The sequence below is a fragment of the Notothenia rossii genome (assembly GCF_949606895.1).
Source record: "Notothenia rossii genome assembly, chromosome: 5".
NCBI lineage: Eukaryota > Metazoa > Chordata > Actinopteri > Perciformes > Nototheniidae > Notothenia > Notothenia rossii.
In genome coordinates this window covers 1420576-1445718 of record NC_136903.1, presented here as the reverse complement: position 1 = coordinate 1445718, position 25143 = coordinate 1420576, and the positions used below count along the sequence as shown (strand labels likewise).

The following is a 25143-nucleotide window of genomic DNA, read 5'->3' as shown; positions in this document are numbered from 1 at the left end:
AGCCTTCAGAATAAAAGACTCTCTGGGGACACAGCCTTCAGAATAAAAGACTCTCTGGGGACACAGCCTTCAGAATAAAAGACTCTCTGGGGACACAGCCTTCAGAATAAAAGACTCTCTGAGGACACAGCCTTCAGATTAAAAGACTCTCTGAGGACACAGCCTTCAGATTAAAAGACTCTCTGAGGACACAGCCTTCAGAATAAAAGACTCTCTGGGGACACAGCCTTCAGAATAAAAGACTCTCTGGGGACACAGCCTTCAGAATAAAAGACTCTCTGGGGACACAGCCTTCAGAATAAAAGACTCTCTGAGGAAACAGCCTTCAGTGAGCCATATTTAAAACACCAACTCTTAAACCCAGGACAGGAAGTGTTCTCCTCCTACAGAGGACACAGAGACGCTGATGAGACATCTGACCCTAACCAGAACCTTAACCAGAACCCAAACCCAGCATAGAGAGGTTCAGTGAATGTGGTTCTGATGGTGTGGAGGTGGGTCAGTCTGTCAGAGGAGACTCTGTAGAAGGAGAGAGAGCCAGCAGGATGATCCAGATACACTGCTACTCTACAAGAGGAGGAGGAGAAGGGGGAGAAGAAGGGGAAGGAGGAGATGTGTGTTTCTCTCTGATTGTGACTGACAGAGTAACCTATACCAGAGCACTCCAGACTCCAGGACTGATCATTCATTCCAAACCCACAGTCCTCTCTGTCTCCTCTCCTCCTGATTCCTCTGTAGGTCACTGCTATAGAAACCCCTGCTCTCCACTCGACCTCCCAGTAACAGCGACCAGTCAGAGCTTCTCTGCACATCAGCTGAAAACAGGAGTCAAACCTCTCTGGATGATCAGGATATGGCTCCTCCTCTCTCACCCATGTCACCTTCCTGTTGTCCTCAGACAGTTTGAGGTTTCTGTGTGCTGTGTTTGAGTCCAGGGTGAGTTCACAGGAATCTGATGAGAGACACAGACAGCAGTTTATCATCAGACCCACCTGAAGGCTCTCTGTTAGTGATCCTTTCTATAATAGCGCTATATAAGAGTCATGTATTATTATTATAGTTTAAAGGTGAAGCTAGTTCAGCAGGTTCTGACCAGGTTGCTGCCCTAAGCAAGACTTTAGCTGGCGCATGTTAAAGTGAAATGCTTCAATCTGGTGCACTTTGAGCACACGATGACTAGAGAGCTGATCTAAGGGGTCAAACTCTAAACTCATTTTAATAATCAAATAATATGTGAACATAACCAACAACCTCCCACAGCCAATAACCAACACATGCAACTTGTTTAATTTGTGTTATATATAGCAGGGGTACTCAAATACAAATCTTAAAGCTCCACAAAGAAAATGTTCAATAAGTCAAAGGTCCGTTTAATACGGTCATTCAACTTGTTGTTCATTATATCTTCATTTACCGAGTTATCATTTATTTATGTATCTTTTGTAATCCCTCTCTCTCTCTCTCTCTCTCTCTCTATCTCTCCTCTCTCTTCCTCTCTCTTTCTCTTTCTCTCTCTCTCTCTCTCTCCCTCTCTCTGTCTCTCTCTCTCTCTCTCTCTCTCTCTCTCTCTCTCTCTCTGTCTCTCTCTCTCTCAATTCAATTCAATTCAATTCAATTCAATTCAATTCAATTCAATTCAAAGGGGCTTTATTGGCTTGAAAGTTAAATTAAACAATGTTGCCAAAGCATCACAATACAAAATAATTAACAACATTAACAGACATTTCAAATTTTTACATATTATTGATGATATATATATACAGTGATACAATTACATTTCAACACGTGTGTGTGTGTGTGTGTGTGTGTGTGTGTGTGTGTGTGTGTGTGTGTGTGTGTGTGTGTGTGTGTGTGTGTGTGTGTGTGTGTGTGTGTGTGTGTGTGTGTGTGTGTGTGTGTGTGTGTGTGTGTGTGTGTGTGTGTGTGTGTGTGTGTGTGTGTGTGTGTGTGTGTGTGTGAGTCTCATTCACTGTCCCTCAGGTTGTGGCATGTGTATACATATTGGGCAGCAAGGTGTGCCTTGTCTCCTTCTCCTAGGAGTACTCTCAGTCTTGAGAGGTCATCAGCCTCCTTGAAACCTGGGATTACAGAGTTCAACTTGTTCCAATAAATGCTCCTTACTTCGTTGAATGTTTGGCACTTCAGGAGGAAGTGCATCTCTGTCTCAGTCTCACCTGTCGTACAGTGACCACATGTTCTGTTCTCTTTTGGTTGCCAGGATCTTTTGAGTCTTCCTGTTTGGATTGGCAGTTTGTGGTCACTGAGCCTGTACTTGGTTAGGATCTGTCTCTGCTTTCTATCTCTGACAGTAGAGAGATACTCTGCCAGCTCATACTCTCTGTTTAGAGCCAGGTAACATTCTAATCTACTTTGGCTTTTAGTTTCTTCTTCCCAATGTGGTAAATAGTTGTCTTTACATTGTGTTATAATGCGTTTGACTGTGATTGGTGTTTGGAGAGCAGTGTTGTTGAGAGACTGGTCAGAGTGGCTCTGAGAGGGGGCAGCTAGCCTCAGCACCAGCTGAGATTTGAATTGGAATTTGGACATTATAAAATGTTCTCTTAATTGCATTAAGAGCTCTTCTGGCTTTTTCTTTGAGTGCATTCACTGCCATGTTGAAACTTCCTGATGCTGTTATGGTTAAACCGAGGTAGGTGTAACTCATACTATGTTCCATGATATGATTATTTATGGTAAACTGGTATTTGTTCTCCTGACATCTGGGGCGTTTTTGGAAAACCATGACATTAGTTTTCTTCATATTGACTGCCAGGGCCCAGTTCTTACTGGTCTCCTATGTCCAGCTGTTGTTGGAGTCCTTGTTCAGTAGGAGACAGCAGAACAAGGTCATCAGCATAAAGCAGACACTTCACCTCTCTCTCTAGGAGGGAGAGGCCAGGAGCAGCACAGTGATCCAACTGAACAGCAACTTCATTTATATATATATTAAATAAAGTGGGACTTAAATTGCAACCCTGACGAACACCTCTTCTCTGGGTGAAGAATTCACTTTGTTTGTCTCCAGTTTGAACAGCACACTTATTCCCTAAATACATTGATTCAACCAGATCGTACATTTTGCCCCCTATACCACAATGTAGAAGTCTATAATAGAGCCCTTCGTGCCAAATAGAGTCGAAAGCTTTTTTGAAATCAATGAAACAAGTGAATATCTTCCCATGTTGTGTTTGGTGTACATGTTTGTTAACTAAAGTGTGAAGGGTATATACATGGTCGGTGGTGCGGTGTTTTGGAAGGAAGCCAATTTGATTTTGACTCAAGATGGATTGTCGGTTAAGGAAATCTTGTATTCTTTTATTTAGAATACTACAGAATAATGTTCCAGACAGCTGCTGACACAGATGCCACGGTAGTTCTTAGGGTCTGATTTGTCTCCACTCTTATGAATGGGGGAGATGAGCCCTTTGCACCAGATGGAAACATCCTGACTGCAATATGATATTGAACAGCTTGAACACTGTACCCTGCATCTCTGGGGTGCTGCATCTGAGCATTTCCTTTTGAATGTTGTCTGGGCCACAAGCTTTCCTTGGCCGGAGAGATTGTGTCTGTGTGGTCGACTCTTCCCAAGTCATTGGGAAATCAAGGGGGTCCTGGTGGTCTTTAATAGTTTCTTCTAATGTTTGGAGTTTCTCTTTTGTAATACATTGATCTGAATTCATTAGATTTATTGGTATGTCTTTGTACAAACTTTCAAAATGTTCTCTCCAGATGTCACCGTTTTGGATGGGTAATGCTTGCGGTTGTTTTGTGTTGAAGTTGCTCCACAGATCCCAGAATTGATTTTGATCAATGGCTTTCTCAATATCCTCAAGTTTCATGAGGGTATCATTTTGTTTTTGTTCCTTATTGTACATTTATATTTGTTTAAAAGGTCATTGTATCTAATGCGTAAGGCTGGGTTGTTTGGTTGCCGATGTTTTTCATTTGCTATTTTTCTCAGGTCTTTTCTGATGGTCATTCCTGGTCAAACCATTTGTCAGCGTTTTGCCTTTTAACAGGTTTCGCTTTTGTTTTACAAGGTCAGCTTTAATAGCTGCCTTGTGAAATATCATATTGATATAATCAATGGCCATGTTTACACCATCTTTGGTAGGAACATATTGATTTTGGTCAAATAGTGACATGTCATTCATCAGATCAGGTGAGTTCAAGGCCATGGTGAATCTCTCTCTCTCTCTCTCTCTCTCTCTCTCTCTCTCTCTCTCTCTCTCTCTCTCCTATAGCTAGTATATACAAGCATGGTTTTATATACTATCATGGTAACACAGGTATGCAAAGTAAGAGAACACCATTTTGGTGAATTGTACAGACACATTAGTTTGATTTCATTTAAGTGGTGGATAGAGTTGCTGCGGGGGGGATGAGACGCACAGGCTTCAGTGGAGACGCTGCGCACAGCTGATCGACGGCTGGAGCACAAACAACCAAATAGGTCTCCTGTCCCCGGTCCAAACACACTGACACACTGCCTGAGGAAGGTGTATTTCGTCATTAACTTTTTTCGGACCACTTATTTATTTTGCTGACGATCCGACCTCCATGCTGCTACTCTGTTCAAACTGCATCCACCAAACAATATGATTTATCTCCACCTCCCCAAAGGAACCAGAATCTGACACGGTGTGAAATGTCTTTTTTAGCAGTTCTGTCGTCATTCCCTGCGATCTTCTTCGTGCAGTCAGTCAGAATGAATATTAATACGGTGCGTTTCTTTGACCATTTATAGGCAAATATGGGCGTTACGTGAAGCCCGCAAAAGCTGCGCCGCATTTCGAGTTCATTATGATTTATAAAGGGAAACCGGCGTAGGACGTGCCGTACGAAAGGCTTTATAAATGAGGCCCCTGGACCCACCTGAAGGCTTTACTCTCTGTTAGTGATCCTTTCTATAATAGCACTATATAAGTGTCATGTATTATTATTATTATAAAGTTTAAAGGCGATGCATGCCAGTCATGTTTTAATGAATAAATACCACCTCCATCATCTTTGTCTCTAGAGAGAAGCTGACTGATCCACACTTACACTTCCTCACACCTGGTTTGAACCTCTGCTCTCCACCATGGTCCAGCCTGGAGGAGGAAACACAGTCAGGATGATTTTCTATCCAACATGAGTCCTAGCTGCTGGTACCTCGTGGAGCAGAGTTCACTTTCTTAGAGGAAGCTTTTTGATTGCTATTTACTTTTAGTTGGCATTTAGTGTCAAACATTGTCACAGCATATTGTACATTGCATCTTTACATGAAGGACATACATCTGTTCATAGTTCTGTTCAGCAATATACACATGATGACACAAAACACACAGAGGAGAAAGACATAAAGAAAGAAATAAAACAACAGTGAACAATCAGGGAGTAGACATGTTGTTTGTGTCTTTGTGAAAGTCCCGTATCTCCTCCAGAACTTTAGCTAAGCCCTTGATAATGTGCAGTGAGGCATCCCGTACACATTCAACAGCTTACAGCTAACTGCTAACAGCTACCTACCTACAGTCAACGGCTAACAGCTACCTGCTAACAGCTACCTACCTACAGTCAACGGCTAACAGCTACCTGCTAACAGCTACCTGCCTACAGTCAACGGCTAACAGCTACCTGCTAACAGCTACCTACCTACAGTCAACGGCTAACAGCTACCTGCTAACAGCTACCTACCTACAGTCAACGGCTAACAGCTACCTGCTAACAGCTACCTGCCTACAGTCAACAGCTAACAGCTACCTGCTAACAGCTACCTACCTACAGTCAACGGCTAACAGCTACCTGCTAATAGCTACCTACCTACAGTCAACGGCTAACAGCTACCTGCTAACAGCTACCTGCCTACAGTCAACAGCTAACAGCTACCTGCTAACAGCTACCTACCTACAGTCAACGGCTAACAGCTACCTGCTAAAAGCTACCTACCTACAGTCAACAGCTAACAGCTACCTGCTAACAGCTACCTGCCTACAGTCAACAGCTAACAGCTACCTGCTAACAGCTACCTGCCTACAGTCAACGGCTAACAGCTACCTGCTAACAGCTACCTACCTACAGTCAACGGCTAACAGCTACCTGCTAACAGCTACCTACCTACAGTCAACGGCTAACAGCTAACGGCTAAGTTCCTGCTACAGATATCAACATGAATGTGATGTTCATGAGGGCATTATGAGGAGAAAAAATGATGCATACCTGGACGTGTCGATCATCAGTTACATAATACAGAATCACAAAAAGTACATTTTGGTTTCCCATCAGCGACTAGGCAATGTGCTGATCATCGGCCAAAGCAGGCCAGCAAATAATCAAGATACAATTATAACACAATTAGCTCTGTTAGCCGTGAGCAATTATAACACATAATGTGAGTGTAGCTCTGTTAGCCGTTAGCCGAACACAGTCAGAACTATCCAAACTGAACCGCTGTTGATCCCTTGCGTCTGTTGCAGGGCCGGCCCTAGACTTTTGGGGGCCCCAAGCAAGATTTTGTTTGGGGGCCCCCCTCACTCTAGCGCGTTCTCACTACACACAACACGGAACCAACTTTTGTCTTATGATGTTAGTATGAGCACACATATTGTACAAATAAGCATGTAAACACTAAAGTGGGACCTGAGAAGAGCAGCACAGTCTTTAAATTGACTACAAATAACTACCTAGGCTATAACTAATGACTATATAAACTCAGTGAACAGAAATATAGAAACTCCTCAGTCCTCAGTGACATATGTTTTGTTGTTGTGGCTCTGAGTCTGTACTCCAGCACATTAGATTTGAAATGAAACAAGGACTATAAGGTTAAAGTGCATACTGTGACCAAGTATTGGACCTGTGACCTTGGCTCCCCCCCATTTCGAACACTGGATTGAATATAACAATCAAAAATAACAAAATATACACAGCTAGATCAGATCGCGTTTTAGATGCGACTTTAGAGTAGAGCAACGGTGTACTGAGATAAAAAAAATTAAAAAAAATAAAAAAAAAAAAATTTTTTGCTAGGGGGCCCCTCAGTGGCTGCGGGGCCCTAAGCGGCCGCTTATGCCGCTTAATGGGTTGGGCCGGCCCTGGTCTGTTATAGAGTAGAGTGGACTCAGCCGTCAATGAGAGTGTAAAAACTCAAATAAATATAATTTCAATAACTGTGTCATAAATGAGAGGAAGAACATGACATTTGAGATGTTAGAGACACCTTCAGTCTGTCTGTCCATACCTGAGTGTCTCCAGTCTCCAGAGTGGATCCTCCAGTCCAGCAGAGAGCAGCTTCTCTCCTGAGTCTCCTGGATGATTGTAGCTCAGGTCCAGCTCTCTCAGATGGGAGGGGTTGGAGCTCAGAGCTGAAGCCAGAGAAACACAGCCTTCCTCTGTGACCATACAGCCTAAGAGACTGGAACCAGGGAATACAGTAAACTCAATGTTTTAAAAGCAGCAGGAACATTTTACAGAGGTCGACCATCTTCATCAACATGAACCAGAAGCTGGATAAAAAGGATTCAAACTTAAACTGCTTGAAAATAAAACGCAGAATGCTGACCTGAGAGTCTCCAGTTCACAGTGTGGACTCTCCAGTCCAGCAGACAGCCGCTTCACTCCTGAATCCTGCAGGTCGTTGTTACTCAGGTCCAGCTCTCTCAGACTAGAGGACTGGGAGCTGAGGACTGAGGACAGAGCTGCACAGCTTCTCTCTGACAGGTTACAGCCACTCAGCCTGGGGAAGGATTAGCAATGAACACAATGTATTTTATTTATCATGTTTTAAACTGATCAATGTTGTTTGTATCTCCACTTACAGAGCTTTCCTGGAGGCTTTGACCACTGGCAGCAGCCTCAGAAGAGCCTCCTCTGAAGCAGAGTATCTCTTCAGGTCAAAGACGTCCAGATCTTTTCCTGATGACAGTAAGATGAAGACCAGAGCTGACCACTGAGCAGGAGACAGTTTATCTGTGGAGAGACTTCCTGACCTCAGGTACTGTTGGATCTGCTCCACTAGAGAACCATCATTCAGTTCATTCAGACAGTGGAACAGGTTGATGCTTCTCTCCGGAGATGGATTCTTTCTTATCTTCTTCTTGATGTACTCAACTTTTTTCTGGTTGGTCTCTGAGCTACTTCCTGTTTCTGTCAGCAGGCCATGTAGGAGTTTCTGATTGGTCTGCAGTGAAAGACCCAGGAGGAAGCGAAGGAGCAAGTCCAGGTGTCCGTTTGGACTCTGTAAGGCCTGGTCCACCGCACTCTGGTAGAGATGTGTTAGTGTGGGCTGAGGTCTGAAGACTTTAGGCAGCCAGGAGGTTGTTGGTTCTTCTGCCAGCAGGTTGACTCCAGAGTTGATGAAGGTCAGATGGACATGAAGAGCAGCCAGAAACTCCTGAACGCTCAGATGGACGAAGCAGAACACTGGGTCCTCGTACAGTCCGCTCTCCTCTCTAAAGACCTGTGTGAACACTCCTGAGTACACTGAGGCTTCTGTGATATCGATGCCACACTCTGTCAGGTCGTGATCATAGAAGATCAGGTTGCCTTTCTGCAGCTGCTCAAAAGCCAGTTTCCCCAGAGCCTCCATCATCTCCCTGCTCTCTGGACTCCAGTGTGGATGTCTCTTACTTTTTCCATCATACTTGATGTTCTTCACTTTGGACTGAACCACCAGGAAGTGGATGTACATCTCAGTCAGGGTCTTAGGCAGCTCTCCCCCCTCTCTGGTTTTCAACACTTTCTCCAGAACTGAAGCAGAGATCCAGCAGAAGACTGGGATGTGGCACATGATGTGGAGGCTTCGTGAGGTCTTGATGTGGGAGATGATGGTGCCGGCCTGCTCCTGATCTCTGAATCTCTTCCTGAAGTACTCCTCCTTCTGTGGGTCAGTGAACCCTCGGACCTCTGTCACCAGGTCCACACACTCAGGAGGGATCTGATTGGCTGCTGCAGGTCGTGTGGTTATCCAGAGGCGAGCAGAGGGAAGCAGCTTCCCCCTGATGAGGTTTGTCAGCAGCACATCCACTGAGGTGGACTCTGTGACATCAGTCAGGACCTCAGTGTTGAGGAAGTCCAGAGGAAGTCGACACTCATCCAGACCGTCAAAGATGAACAAAACAAGGAACTGATCAAACCTGCAGATTCCTGCGTCTCTGGTTTCAGAGAAGAAGTGATGAACAAGTTCCACCAAGCTGTACTTGTTCTCTCTCACCACATTCAGCTCTCTGAAAGGTAATGGAAATGTGAACTGGATGTCCTGGTTGGCTTTGCCTTCAGCCCAGTCCAGAGTGAACTTCTGTGTTAAGACTGTTTTCCCAATGCCAGCCACGCCCTTTGTCATCACTCTGATTGGTGCATCTCTTCCAGGTGAGGCTTTAAAGAGGTCTTCTTGTCTGATGGTTGTTTCTGGTCTGTCTGGTTTCCTGGATGCTGTTTCAATCTGTCTGACCTCATGTTCTTCAGCTGTAGTTTCTCCCATGGTGATGTAGATCTCCGTGTAGATTTCACTTAGAGGTCTTGAATTACCCGTTGTTTTGATTTTCTCAATTTTTATCTTCAGGTTGAATTTGAGGTTCCCTTGGCACCGAGTGAGAAGCTCTGAATGAAGACAAAAATAAATCTCTCAATTGAGACAATGATACTTTTCACATAAAATAACCATCACAAGTTTGGTTCCTAATTTTACACATTTCAGACAGTAGATTATTTCCCTTGGATCAAGATGCCGTATCTTGTTGCTTTCCAAAAAAATAATCTTTGAAAAACAATATTTTCAAAACCAGAATGAACAATCTGTTAACCTCAGAGAGCCATGGCCCTAAACCTGACGACTCTTATTCCTGCTGCTGGAAGACGAGGCACGACCCTGGCAGATCGACCTCTGAGGATGTGGACTCAGCTCTCACTCCAGTTATACAGGAAGTGGATTGCTCTTAGTAATTGTCCAAATACTGCGTGGTCCTGCAATAGCCTAATATCAACAAGACGCCCTGGGGTCACAGTAATAATCTTTCCCTTCGTCCATAAGACAGGGTGGATGGAAAACTCTATTGACCCCTCCTAGCACGTGTGGAGCCCCAGCCTAACTACTGAATGTATCCCCAGCTGGTGCCCTGACCCAGAGACTGCAAGAGAGCATGTTACTCTGAACTGTTGGTCGATGCGTCGGCAGAGAGAACAGTGACAGCTTTCATCTCAATGAACCTCAAAGGTCACCTGGGTAACTCTGGAAAAGCAGAGAGTCTAATCCCTATCCAGGAGTTTCTTTCCAGAGCCGGTTCAATGTGTAGAGGTGAGCCCTACATGGTCTAGTTGGTCCTGCTCCACCTCCCACACCGACACCAGATCCGTCCCCAGCAGAGAGGTGACGGTTGTTTGAAGTTTGTATACCATGTTCCTCTCCTTCACCTACAACCCAACCTGCATTGATTAGACCCTTAGACCCAGTGGTGTGTAGACCCCGGTGCCTGGCTGCAGGATGAGACCCTTGTCTGCCTGTCTTGCTTTTTTTCTAAGTAGCTGATCTAAAAAGTGACCCTGCCAGAACCTATTGACCCTGACCACTGAGCTTTCAGGGCCATGGGGGTACCTAAACCCTGACACCATGTACAGGTGGTGTTTCTCTGTGTGGTATATCAGGAGGACACATCCAATTCATGTTATCATTGTGATTTGCCTGACCTCAGGTTCCCTGTGTGTAAAACCATTTTTAAACTAATGACCTACCTGTCGGTTCTGATGGGATTTCTGATAATTTCTCATCCAGGAGATTCTGATTCATCTCCTTCAAAACGGTTCTGGTCACTTTAATAGTGTTAATGCCGTAGTTCAGAAACATATGGTCCACAGTTTGCGTCCGACATGCATCCTCTAGTCGACTCTTTGGGATTCCTTCAAATCCTAGGACCTCCTGCTGCAGGTGCCACTTGAATTCTTCAAAGTCCTCTTTCCCCAATTGTTCTAAATTTCTGAAGAGGATATCTTTCAGTGTCGCCATATTTTCTCCCTGCAGAGATCCAAAAGATACCAACAGAAAATATTATATAATCTTACATCTGAAATAAAATGGGTTTATGCAAAAAAATACTTTCTTTGTTTTTCAAAGGTCCAGGTCCAGTTCCAGGTCCAGTTCCAGGTCCAGCTTCAGATCCAGGTTCAGGTCCAAGTCCAGGTCCAGGTCCAGGTTCAGGTCCAAGTCCAGGTCCAGGTCCAGCTCCAGGTCCAGGTCCAGGTCCAGGTCCAGGTCCAGCAGAGTGTGGTGTGTCCTCTGGGCTGGAACACAACACAGAGCTTTGAGTGAATAATGAGTGCTGAGCTGAGACATGGAGAAGAGTCATGGACAGTTGGAGATCTCACCTCTGAGCTTTGGTCTGGCTGTCATGTTCCCCACACAGAGAGGGGGGGGCTCCCTCCTCTCTGTCCTCACACTGATCCATAGCAGAGCCTCCACCTTCACACAAACACAACAACATGCTCATCACAACAAGAACATCACAGGACACAATAATACCCCTCCTCTCAGATGTCCCACAGCCACAGGCCCACACAGCTTGTCGTTTGAGCTACAGATTATTCATTTTCAATTTAGAGTTACATTTGAAATTCCATCTGAATTATTTTTTATATCCGACCTAGTCTCTAGAAAGAGTTCAAATGTGTTTGCTTTTGCCCGTTTCTAATGTTATTCAACACAAATGTACACATTTTCTGTACATTCTATTAAAGGTCATGAGTTGTGATGTGTGTACGCAGTTTAGCGTTTGTAGCTTATTCTAGATCATGGTAAAGTCATAAAACGTAATAGGCCGCGTCCACATTATTAAATCACCACGATACATGAGATCTCATTTTATACTCGCCCCCAGAGCATGTATTTACAATTTCGTTAATTTCTGTTAGAAAGTTACACATTTGTGTTGATCTTAGCAAGTTTGAACATATCCAATGAGGCATGAGCATTTATTTCCATTTAGATTTATGGCGGCCATGCTTTTTGACTGATCTTGCTCATTTTGAAGAGTAATATGTATGACAGTCCAACCCAGTCTCACATCTAAATGTGTAATATCTACGTTGGTCCACAACTTGGGACGTAGTATTTCTACAAAAACGCCTCAGAAATTGTAGGATCCCTATGTCTTTTTTCATCATTCATTTCCAATGGCTGGCGTCTATGTCACGTGATCTTCAAATGTCTCCCAGCAGAAGAAAAAAACATGGCTGACCTTCGTTTTATTCTCGGTGGAAAATGCCTATTTTAAGGTTAGTTTGGCCATTAAAATGCATTTTGATATCATTTGATGCGAGAAATATGAGTTGTTATTTCAGATGATGTGTGCAGTGGATGTACATGATCTTTAGTTTGCTCGTTATTACGAAGATTACTTCAGGAAATTGTGTCCATACAACGTTTTCATTGTTACCAAGGTGGTTGCTAGGGACGCTGCTATCCATATTATTTCTGTTATGTTGTGTAACTGTTTAATGGTGTTATCTTTATTGGTACCCCCTTCCCCATTAATTCACAGATGTAGCACCTCATTTCGGACTCCAGCTTACAGCTTCCTGCCTACGACCTGCCCAAGACCAGTATCGAGGAATGTTAAGCCCTCCCACTATTTTCCAAGAGGGCGTTGCCGGATTTTCAATTTCAGGTTTTAACCAGGAGATGGCGCTTCATTCACAAATACATTAAGACAAGTTTTCAAGCACTTTCAGTTTTGTTTTAAAGAGCATTTGAACACATCAATATTTTAGATCAAATAAAGTATATCTAATCTTGTAATTCAATAATATATAGTCTTTATATATTAAATAATCATAATGTAAATGTTTACATTATTGTCAGGGTTGAGTGAAGCAGGCAGGACCCAAATGCGGATTTCAAAGAAAAAAAAAACTTTATTCCAAGGCCAAAAACAGAACACTACCCCGAGACACAGTCAAAGACAAACAAGGAACTCACAAAGACTAACAGAAAACACAGAACCTAAATGCACACAGGACTAATCAAACAAACAAGAGACAGGTGAGGAGGGAGGAGAAAACCCAGGGGCACCAGGTGAACACAATCGGGTAATCAGGTAGGAGGGAAAACAGACAGAAAGCAACAGGCAAGACAGGGGGTGAACACTTTTCAAAATAAAACAGGAAACCAAAGACAGAAAAAGAAAAAACACAACACAGACAGATCGTGACAGTACCCCCCCCTCAAGGGACGGATCCCAGACGTCCCAAAAAAAGTCCAGTAGGGTGGTTGGAGGGGGACCGGAGGAGGGACACAAAACTAGGGCCAACAGGGTGGGTGGAGGGGGTCTGGAGGACGGGTTTGGGCTGACAGCCCAGGGGCACAGCGGAGGACCCGGAAGGGGTCTCGGGCAGACGGCCCGGGGGCAAGGCAGAGATCAAGGATGGGGTCTCGGGCGGACGGCCCGGGGGCAAGGCAGAGTCCATGGTGGGGTGAAGGCCCCGGCAGGAAGAGTCAGGGGGGCGGGCCCGAGGGCGAGGACCGCGGCAGGAAGAGTCAGGGGGCCGGGCCCGGGGGCGAAGACCGCGGCTCTCAGGGGGCCGGGCTCGAGGGCGAAGACCAGACAGCTCCGGAGGCCGGGCAGGACCTGGTGTCGGCCGAACAGGAACCGGAGCCGGTGGGGCAGGCTTCGGCAGGATCCCCCACGGAAGAGGACCAGGAGTTGGCAGGACGGCCGGCAAGACAGGTGATGGCGGGGCCTCCAACGGAACAGGACAAGGGGTTGGCAGGACCCCCGGCAGAAGAGTTGTCGGTGGGACCCCCAGAGGAACAGGACATAGGATTGGCAGGACCCCCGGCAGGAGAGTAGTCGACGGGACCTCCAACGGGACTGAACATGGAGCTGGCAGGACCCCCAGCGGAACCTTCACCGGCACAGGACATAGGGTTGGCAGGATCCCCGGCAGAAGAGTAGTCAGCGGGACCCCCAACGGGACAGGACATAGGGTTGGCAGGACCCCCGGCAGGAGAGTAGTCGGCGGGACATCCAACGGCACAGGACATAGGGTTGGCAGGACCCCCGGCAGGAGAGTAGTTGGCGGGACCCCCAACGGGACAGGACATAGGGTTGGCGGGACCCCCGGCAGGAGAGTAGCCGGCGGGACCCCCAACGGAACAGGATCTGGTGTCGGTAGGACCCCCGGCGGAACAGGTGACGGCGGGACCTCCAACAGGACACGGGAGCTGGAGTGGTTCGGAACACCGACAGAACACGAGGAGCTGGAGTGGGCCGGAGAGCCGGAACGTGAGCCAGAATCAGAGCTGCTGGGGCCGGCACTGGAGTCGGAACTGGAGCCAGAATTTAAGCCGGAACCATGGCTGCTGGGGCCAGAACTGGGGCCTGAACTGGGGCCGGAACCATAGCTGCTGGGGCCAGAACTGGGGCTGGAACCATGGCTGCTGGGGCCAGAACTGAGGCTGGAACCATGGCTGCTGCGGCCAGAACTAGGGCCGGAACTATGGCTCTTGGGGCTGCCAGCCTGGACCTGCGACGCCCCCTCCCAGGAGCCCCCTGGAGGCTCCGTGGACCTCCAAAAGCCAGACGAGCTCCAGAGAACAGCTCCCGGACAGGAGCAGGAACTGGGGAAGAAGCAGAGGCCGACTCCAGACGGAACACACCGAGGCGTATGGTGTCAGGTTGGGAGTTGGGAGGCAGGGAGCTAGCATGCCTGGGGCTAGCAGGCCGGGAATCACACACCGAGAGGAATTCCAAAATCCAGCCAGGTAAGAATTTCACTAAACCTGGTTTCTCCAAAGCCATCTGGTGCGCCTCATTCAGAGCAGCCTCTCGCTGCTGAACACCGGACGCTCCCCTCCACTTATCATAGCAGCCAGCCAAAGAAAAGGAAAAACTGAGTAATTCTAGCTCAAAATAATCTGCTGGGCCCATCCTTGTTGAGTTCCTTCTGTCAGGGTTGAGTGAAGCAGGCAGGACCCAAATGCAGATTTCAAAGAAAAATACCTTTATTCCAAGGCCAAAATGTCAAAAAGAGAACACTACCCCGAGACACAGTCAAAGACAAACAAGGAACTCACAAAGACTAACAGAAAACACAGAACCTAAATTCACACAGGACTAATCAGACAAACAAGAGACAGGTGAGGAGGGAGGAGAAAACCCAGGGGCACCAGGTGAACACAATCGGGTAATCAGGTAGGAGGGAAAACAGACAGAAAGCAACAGGCAAGACAGGGGGTGAACACTTTTCAAAATAAAACAGGAAACCAAAGACAGAAAAAGACAAGACAAAACACAACACAGACAGATCGTGACACATTACACTTCTTTATTTGTTATGCTCATACTTTTACCTTTACAATCGTTTGCTTTAACATGCAGTATATTTTTTGTATATTTTTGTGTTTGCTTCCTCCTGCTCCCTTTCGGACACATACTGTATGATTTATTATTATTATTAATATGAAGATATTATTAAGATAAGATGTTACTTTATTGATTGAACATTTTAGTTTAGAATGTTCTGTCCCACGGTAATTCAGAAGGTTCACAGGTCACATTCCGACCATTATTTAAAACAATAGGTGCTTTCACACCGTCTACAGTTTGATTTGTATAGAGGGAGCTCTGTGGCTGAATGGCCAGCGATTAGGTGTGAAGCATTTATCATAGGAGATCAGAGCTAACTGCCTGCCTTCAGATTTCATTTAAAAAACAGATCTGATTTTAAGCTTTTATCTTCAATAGACTGGACTACTGCAATGGTGTCTTCACAGGTCTCACTAAAAAATCTATTAGAAAGCTTCAGCTGATTCAGAACACTGCTGCTCGAGTCCTCACTAACACTAAGAAAGAGGATCACATCACTCCTGTTCTGAAGTCTTTACTCTGGTTCCTCACTAACATTAAAGAAAGTGGATCACATCACTCCTGTTCTGAAGTCTTTACTCTGGTTCCTCACTAACACTAAGAAAGTGGATCACTCCTGTTCTGAAGTCTTTACTCTGGTTCCTCACTAACACTAAGAAAGAGGATCACATCACTCCTGTTCTGAAGTCTTTACTCTGGTTCCTCACTAACACTAAGAAAGTGGATCACATCACTCCTGTTCTGAAGTCTTTACTCTGGTTCCTCACTAACACTAAGAAAGTGGATCACATCACTCCTGTTCTGAAGTCTTTACTCTGGTTCCTCACTAACACTAAGAAAGTGGATCACATCACTCCTGTTCTGAAGTCTTTACTCTGGTTCCTCACTGACACTAAGAAAGTGGATCACATCACTCCTGTTCTGAAGTCTTTACTCTGGTTCCTCACTAACATTAAAGAAAGTGGATCACATCACTCCTGTTCTGAAGTCTTTACTCTGGTTCCTCACTAACACTAAGAAAGTGGATCACTCCTGTTCTGAAGTCTTTACTCTGGTTCCTCACTAACACTAAGAAAGTGGATCACATCACTCCTGTTCTGAAGTCTTTACTCTGGTTCCTCACTAACATTAAAGAAAGTGGATCACATCACTCCTGTTCTGAAGTCTTTACTCTGGTTCCTCACTAACACTAAGAAAGTGGATCACTCCTGTTCTGAAGTCTTTACTCTGGTTCCTCACTAACACTAAGAAAGAGGATCACATCACTCCTGTTCTGAAGTCTTTACTCTGGTTCCTCACTAACACTAAGAAAGTGGATCACATCACTCCTGTTCTGAAGTCTTTACTCTGGTTCCTCACTAACACTAAGAAAGTGGATCACTCCTGTTCTGAAGTCTTTACTCTGGTTCCTCACTGACACTAAGAAAGTGGATCACATCACTCCTGTTCTGAAGTCTTTACACTGGTTCCTCACTGACACTAAGAAAGTGGATCAGTCCAGTTCTGAACTCTTTACTCTGGTTCCTCACTGACACTAAGAAAGAGGATCAGTCCAGTTCTGAAGTCTTTACTCTGGTTCCTCACTGACACTAAGAAAGTGGATCACATCACTCCTGTTCTGAAGTCTTTACTCTGGTTCCTCACTGACACTAAGAAAGAGGATCAGTCCAGTTCTGAAGTCTTTACTCTGGTTCCTCACTGACACTAAGAAAGTGGATCACATCACTCCTGTTCTGAACTCTTTACTCTGGTTCCTCACTGACACTAAGAAAGTGGATCACATCACTCCTGTTCTGAAGTCTTTACACTGGTTCCTCACTGACACTAAGAAAGTGGATCACATCACTCCTGCTCTGAAGTCTTTACTCTGGTTCCTCACTGACACTAAGAAAGTGGATCACATCACTCCTGTTCTGAAGTCTTTACACTGGTTCCTCACTGACACTAAGAAAGTGGATCACATCACTCCTGTTCTGAAGTCTTTACTCTGGTTCCTCACTAACACTAAGAAAGTGGATCACATCACTCCTGCTCTGAAGTCTTTACTCTGGTTCCTCACTGACACTAAGAAAGTGGATCAGTCCAGTTCTGAAGTCTTTACTCTGGTTCCTCACTGACACTAAGAAAGTGGATCACTCCTGTTCTGAAGTCTTTACTCTGGTTCCTCTCTGACACTAAGAAAGTGGATCACATCACTCCTGTTCTGAAGTCTTTACTCTGGTTCCTCACTGACACTAAGAAAGTGGATCACATCACTCCTGTTCTGAAGTCTTTACTCTGGTTCCTCACTGACACTAAGAAAGTGGATCACATCACTCCTGTTCTGAAGTCTTTACTCTGGTTCCTCACTGACACTAAGAAAGTGGATCACTCCTGTTCTGAAGTCTTTACTCTGGTTCCTCACTAACACTAAGAAAGTGGATCAGTCCAGTTCTGAAGTCTTTACTCTGGTTCCTCACTAACACTAAGAAAGTGGATCACTCCTGTTCTGAAGTCTTTACTCTGGTTCCTCACTGACACTAAGAAAGTGGATCACATCACTCCTGTTCTGAAGTCTTTACTCTGGTTCCTCACTGACACTAAGAAAGTGGATCACTCCTGTTCTGAAGTCTTTACTCTGGTTCCTCACTGACACTAAGAAAGTGGATCACTCCTGTTCTGAAGTCTTTACTCTGGTTCCTCACTGACACTAAGAAAGTGGATCAGTCCAGTTCTGAAGTCTTTACTCTGGTTCCTCACTAACACTAAGAAAGTGGATCAGTCCAGTTCTGAAGTCTTTACTCTGGTTCCTCACTAACACTAAGAAAGTGGATCACTCCTGTTCTGAAGTCTTTACTCTGGTTCCTCACTGACACTAAGAAAGTGGATCACATCACTCCTGTTCTGAAGTCTTTACACTGGTTCCTCACTGACACTAAGAAAGTGGATCACATCACTCCTGTTCTGAAGTCTTTACTCTGGTTCCTCACTAACACTAAGAAAGTGGATCACTCCTGTTCTGAAGTCTTTACTCTGGTTCCTCACTAACACTAAGAAAGTGGATCACTCCTGTTCTGAAGTCTTTACTCTGGTTCCTCACTAACACTAAGAAAGTGGATCACTCCTGTTCTGAAGTCTTTACTCTGGTTCCTCACTAACACTAAGAAAGTGGATCACTCCTGTTCTGAAGTCTTTACACTGGTTCCTCACTAACACTAAGAAAGTGGATCACTCCTGTTCTGAAGTCTTTACTCTGGTTCCTCTCTGACACTAAGAAAGTGGATCACATCACTCCTGTTCTGAAGTCTTTACTCTGGTTCCTCACTGACACTAAGAAAGTGGATCACATCACTCCTGTTCTGAAGTCTTTACTCTGGTTCCTCACTGACACTAAGAAAGTGGATCACATCACTCCTGTTCTGAAGTCTTTACTCTGGTTCCTCACTGACACTAAGAAAGTGGATCACTCCTGTTCTGAAGTCTTTACTCTGGTTCCTCACTAACACTAAGAAAGTGGATCAGTCCAGTTCTGAAGTCTTTACTCTGGTTCCTCACTAACACTAAGAAAGTGGATCACTCCTGTTCTGAAGTCTTTACTCTGGTTCCTCACTGACACTAAGAAAGTGGATCACATCACTCCTGTTCTGAAGTCTTTACTCTGGTTCCTCACTGACACTAAGAAAGTGGATCACTCCTGTTCTGAAGTCTTTACTCTGGTTCCTCACTGACACTAAGAAAGTGGATCACTCCTGTTCTGAAGTCTTTACTCTGGTTCCTCACTGACACTAAGAAAGTGGATCAGTCCAGTTCTGAAGTCTTTACTCTGGTTCCTCACTAACACTAAGAAAGTGGATCAGTCCAGTTCTGAAGTCTTTACTCTGGTTCCTCACTAACACTAAGAAAGTGGATCACTCCTGTTCTGAAGTCTTTACTCTGGTTCCTCACTGACACTAAGAAAGTGGATCACATCACTCCTGTTCTGAAGTCTTTACACTGGTTCCTCACTGACACTAAGAAAGTGGATCACATCACTCCTGTTCTGAAGTCTTTACTCTGGTTCCTCACTAACACTAAGAAAGTGGATCACTCCTGTTCTGAAGTCTTTACTCTGGTTCCTCACTGACACTAAGAAAGTGGATCAGTCCAGTTCTGAAGTCTTTACTCTGGTTCCTCACTAACACTAAGAAAGTGGATCAGTCCAGTTCTGAAGTCTTTACTCTGGTTCCTCACTAACACTAAGAAAGTGGATCACTCCTGTTCTGAAGTCTTTACTCTGGTTCCTCACTGACACTAAGAAAGTGGATCACATCACTCCTGTTCTGAAGTCTTTACACTGGTTCCTCACTGACACTAAGAAAGTGGATCACATCACTCCTGTTCTGAAGTCTTTACTCTGGTTCCTCACTGACACTAAGAAAGTGGATCACTCCTGTTCTGAAGTCTTTACTCTGGTTCCTCACTAACACTAAGAAAGTGGATCACTCCTGTTCTGAAGTCTTTACACTGGTTCCTCACTAACACTAAGAAAGTGGATCACTCCTGTTCTGAAGTCTTTACTCTGGTTCCTCACTGACACTAAGAAAGTGGATCACATCACTCCTGTTCTGAAGTCTTTACACTGGCTTCCTGTGTGTCAAAGAATATATTTCTAAATACTGCTGCTGTTTATAAAGCACTGAATGGTTTAGTACCAAAATACATTTCTGACCTCCTGCTAAATGATGAACCATCCAGATCTCTCAGGTCTTCAGGGACTGGTCAGCTTTCTGTCCCCAGAGTCAGAACTAAACATGGAGAAGCAGCGTTCAGTTATTATGCTCCAAATATCTGGAACAAACTCCCAGAAACCTGCAGGTCGCTGCAACTCTGACTACTTTTAAATCCAGGCTGAAGACTTTTCTTTTTGTCGCTGCTTTTAATTGAACTATTCATATCTTAGACTGCACTGTAACTTTTATCCATGTATTTTTTCTTTTAATGTTTATTTGATTATCTTTTCTTTTTAATGACTGATTTTAAATGCCATTTTCTTAATGTCTTTCATTTTTTGTAAAGCACTTTGAATTGCCGTGTGTTGATTTCGTCTTTATTATTATTATTAATATGAAGATATTATTAAGATAAGATGTTACTTTATTGATTGAACATTTTAGTTTAGAATGTGCTGTCCCACGGTAATTCAGAAGGCTCACAGGCCACATTCAGACCATTATTTAAAACAATAGGTGCTTTCACACCGTCTACAGTTTGATTTGTATAGAGGGAGCTCTGTGGCTGAATGGCCAGCGATTAGGTGTGAAGCATTTATCATAGGTGATCAGAGCTAACTGCCTGCCGTCAGATTTCATTTAAAAAACAGGTCTGATTTTAAGACTATTTCTGCGCTCATAAAGAATGATAAGAATAAGAATAATGCGTATTGAACTGGTTTAATTAATTAGCTAGTTTATTTAACACTAGAACCACCAATCGGGTCAATTTGTGTGATGTGTGTTGTGTGTGTGCAATGTCACTTTTTTTCAATAAAATATTAAAGTCTCTTACAGTTACTTTCGTAAACCTGAAGTGAATACATTTTGGATTACTTATTGGAATTATTGGTGGAAAGATTTCCTCACAACATTTAATATTCATTACTAAAGGAACAGCCGAATCATCACAGCGCACAAAACCTATTACCGCCGCAGATGGACCAAAAAAGGGAGAGTTTGAAAAAAATGTGCGGGTCCGCTCAGTGAAACAATAACAACGAAACATGGAGGAACAAAAGTCTGCGTTTAAACCTACAGTTAATTTAGCTGCTGGAGAAGAAAGATCAGGGGGGGAGGGGAGGGAGAGAGCTGTGGTTGATGGGCCATTAGTTGTGTAAATACACAGCTGAGAGCTGCCGTTTCATTCTGACTGTTTAAAAAACGGTAACAACGGACTATTTTTCTAAGCGGATGCATGTCAATTTAAATCAATACATACAAGTTGTATGTATTGATTTAAAAAATAGTTGTATGATACAACTCTTTTTTAAATGTGGCCATGTAATAAGCGGGATGATTTGCAGCGACTTGTTCCTTATGGGAAAAATAACACCCTTCATCCAGATGAGGATCCCTCCGCTACACTTTGGGATCCTGATCGACCGACGGAGCTCCATTAAAATATAAATATGTTTAGTGAATTACTGAGTTTAGGCACGTTAATAACGTTGTAATGAAGTTGAATACAGTATATTCATATGTGTCAGTGATTTCATGTCAATTCGGCGAACATAAACATAAATGATCGTGGTGAAGATGATGATTAAATTAGGATTAAAAATCGAGAGCCGGGCTGCATTTCCTCCCGTTCGTTTTTTTCGACTAAACAACATTATTTAGTTAAATAACAACATGGTGATGTTTTGTAAATGATTACATGTCTCTTATTTAGCACAGAGTATGATATCCGTGACATATGGATCTTAACAAAGTTCCGCTGTACATCCTGCGTACTGTATCTGACTTTATTTCACATGAGCTCCAGTGTGGAACCCCACTGCACCCCCTGGTGGATCAATGATCCATTGCAGCTGGCTTCATTATAATTACATTTATCTATCACGGGGGCGGTCTCAAGTCAAGCTGGAGGTTTTCCCTTGAGCGAGGGCAGATCACGTACCAATCACGGCCCTCGCGTTTCAAACTGTCCGAAATGAGGTGCTACATCGGTATAGTGTTGGTCCACAGCGCAAGCGTATTTGTTTAACAAAATCCGCATCTAAAATTGTGGCATAGATACGTTATTTTCCCCTGTGCTCCAACCCAGTCTCACATCTCACATCACATCGTCACAAACAAATACCGGAAACAGACGTAGGCAAGATCCTCAGCTCGGTGCTTGGATGGTTTAGCCTCAATGCACGTTGGGAAATGGTGTTTATGCGATGTGAAATCCGAAAAGATTTTTTTAGGAACTGCCGCCAACACTGAAAACGTGACGTGGATCATAAATATATCAGCAATTAAAGAACACCTTACATTTATTTTCACACAATACATCTCCTCGCAGTATCAACACTAATTCTGCTGACTTTTATATTTGATCCAATCGGTAGATAGGCTGTATTTACACCATAAAGGTGCACAGCTGATAGAAAGGGACACCTGGTGGTTAAAGCATGTTATTGAATTTTATTATTAGATATTAATAGGATCTCTATAAAGTATATTCATTACTCGTTATTCTCCACTAATAGTTAATTAAAGACTGTATATAAAGACTATTTTGCAGATCCCTTTCAAGATTTCAAGATTCTCTAAGGTTTATTGACATATCATATACACAACCACGGTGTAGTTATGCAACGAATGAAAAACTTTGTGTATACCTCCAGCAATGTTAACTATGTTGAAGCACTTATTTTAACTGATATTATACATATGTAGTATACTCTTATAAGATGTATGTAGATAGTATAAGAAATTGCAGAATACGACAGTTTAATGGTGGAGGTATACACACATATTGATTGATGTCTTGTAATGCACTGTTGAGGAACCTGTGACCCAAGTTTTTCATCTCCGACCTTGTCAGGTATTGAACAATCAATAACTAAAGAACACAGAATTATTAAATATAAAACACAGAATTTTTTTGTGATTATTTCATTTAATTTCAAACCTTTATTTATGCAGGTGAATCCCATTGAGATCATTGATCTCTTTTTCAAGGGTGACCTGCTGCAAGTAGGTTCCCCATGAATACATATATACATAACAGAACCGTGGACCCGTTCAAATCCAGTTAGACAGTCTGCCATGGTTCCATCCCATTTCAAGTGCTGTTTGACGCTCGGCGTAACCCTCGGCGCACACTCAAACATCCAATCACAGAGCTTGAGGACTATCACAGGGTTTGTCAAGCGAAGCGGAGAGAATACTTATTTCTGGATGTAAAATTCTCACAGGGGAAAATAACGTATCTATGCCACAATTTTAGATGAGGATTTTGTTAAACTAATACGTTTGCGCTGTGGACCAACACTATACATTGACGGGGAAGGGGGTAGCGATAAACATAACACTATTAAACAGTTACACAACATAACAGAAATAATATCGATAGCAGCGTCCCTAGCAACCACCTTGGTAAAAACGAAAACGTTGTATGGACACAATTTCCTGAAGTAATCTTCGTAATAACTTGCAAACTAAAGATCATGTACATCCACTGCACACATAATCTGAAATAACAATTCATATTTCTCGCATCAAATGACATCAAAACGCATTTTAATGGCCAAACTAACCTTAAAATAGGCATTTTCCACCGTGAATAAAACGAAGGTCGGCCATGTTTTTTTTTTCTGCAGGGAGAAATTTGAAGATCACGTGACATTGGAAATAAAAAAAAACTTAGGGATCCTACAATTTCAGAGGCGTTTTTGTAGAAATACTACGTCCCAAGTTGTGGACCAACGTAGTTATTACACGTTTAGATTTGAGACTGAGTTGGACTGTCCCCGAATGTTTTATACAAAGTATTGTGTTGACAGATTCAAAATGGAAAAGATTGTAGTCATTAAACTGCTTTGACATTATGTTAATAAGCAACACATCTGAGTGGGCGGAGCCTGGTAGTTATTTTTGTAAAGCGTCTTCAGCTCAATGTGTGTACCACATTCATACTTGCCAACCTTGAGACCTCAGGAGCATTTAAAAACCGGGGGGGGGGGGGGGGGGTGGCCCTCTTGTATGGCCTCGATGCGCTAGAGAGCCTGCTGGTCATGTCAGAATGCATTCACTACAGGACCTCAGAACCTGTACCCTTCCTGACGTCTGTGCAATGTTTTACAACTCTCTGAGCATGATGAGTGCCTTAACAACTGGCTTTACCTGCAGGGACAGGCAGCAACATTAAGAGATCTATGGATACATCTCTCAAGACCCATAAGAACAGAACTGTATATATTTCAACAGCGCTGTAACTGTTATTCGTGTTTTTTATACCTGTGTTAATCTATATAAACTTGTTGTATGTTTATTTAAATTAGCTTTGCTTTTGACTTTGACTGTTTTTAAATGCTATTTTATAATGTGCTTCTGCTGCACAATTTCTTAATGCTCTTAATGTCTTTCATTTTTGTAACAGACTCCTGTGGGAGGGTTCTCACCTGCTGAGCTCTCTTCAGGTCCACAGAAACACGGCTGATCTCGTCTCCTCAGTCCTGGTTCTGCCTGCAATTCCCTTATATCTCCTTTTATTCAGCAGTTTGAACACCAACTGTCACAGATGTGACTTCCGTGAAAGAGGAACTCGGTACTTCCGCTCTGAGTTGCAGAGGACATGGGGGGGAGGGGGGTGAAGTGCTGCAGTAGTTTTCCACTCAAGAGGAACTTGTACACAAAGTGAAACGTATAATATGAGAGTGAGGTCTGTCTTTGTGTTTGGCACATTATATCTGTTTGTTCACCCACATGCCTTTGCTGATAAATACTCTGTTTCTAAACTGAGTTGTTCTCAGGACTGCAAAGATTCACTTCAGAGTGACTGAGCCCAGTCAGTGTGAGAGGGGGTGTAGTTCTGCTAGCTGTCCACTAGATGCTGCTAACCGACCCTCTTATGAAACACAGGTCAGGGTGAATGGTCAGTGTGAGAGGGGGTGTAGTTCTGCTAGCTGTCCACTAGATGCTGCTAACTGACCCTCTAATGAAACACAGGTCAGGGTGAATGGTCAGTGTGAGAGGGGGTGTAGTTCTGCTAGCTGTCCACTAGATGCTGCTAACTGACCCTCTAATGAAACACAGGTCAGGGTGAATGGTCAGTGTGAGAGGGGGTGTAGTTCTGCTAGCTG

The 25143-nt window shown here is 43.9% G+C and overlaps 1 protein-coding gene across 1 annotated transcript in view; it reads right to left on the bottom strand.

The window, feature by feature from the left end:
• LOC307040803 (NLR family CARD domain-containing protein 3-like) overlaps nucleotides 1-24825 on the bottom strand; it is a 26200-nt gene extending 1375 nt beyond the window's left edge. Inside the window, exons 1-10 of the mRNA XM_079683913.1 lie at nucleotides 24463-24825; nucleotides 20026-20101; nucleotides 11341-11434; nucleotides 11072-11274; nucleotides 10711-10986; nucleotides 7803-9582; nucleotides 7547-7720; nucleotides 7226-7399; nucleotides 5050-5096; nucleotides 1-952 (exon numbers count right to left, since the gene is read on the bottom strand). The exon at nucleotides 1-952 is cut by the window's left edge and continues 1375 nt beyond it. Of these exons, the coding sequence (XP_079540039.1) occupies nucleotides 384-952; nucleotides 5050-5096; nucleotides 7226-7399; nucleotides 7547-7720; nucleotides 7803-9582; nucleotides 10711-10986; nucleotides 11072-11274; nucleotides 11341-11434; nucleotides 20026-20047 (3339 nt within the window). The 5' untranslated portion in view covers nucleotides 20048-20101; nucleotides 24463-24825 and the 3' untranslated portion in view covers nucleotides 1-383. The remainder of the gene's footprint in view (nucleotides 953-5049; nucleotides 5097-7225; nucleotides 7400-7546; nucleotides 7721-7802; nucleotides 9583-10710; nucleotides 10987-11071; nucleotides 11275-11340; nucleotides 11435-20025; nucleotides 20102-24462) is intronic.
• Nucleotides 24826-25143: the final 318 nt, after the last annotated feature.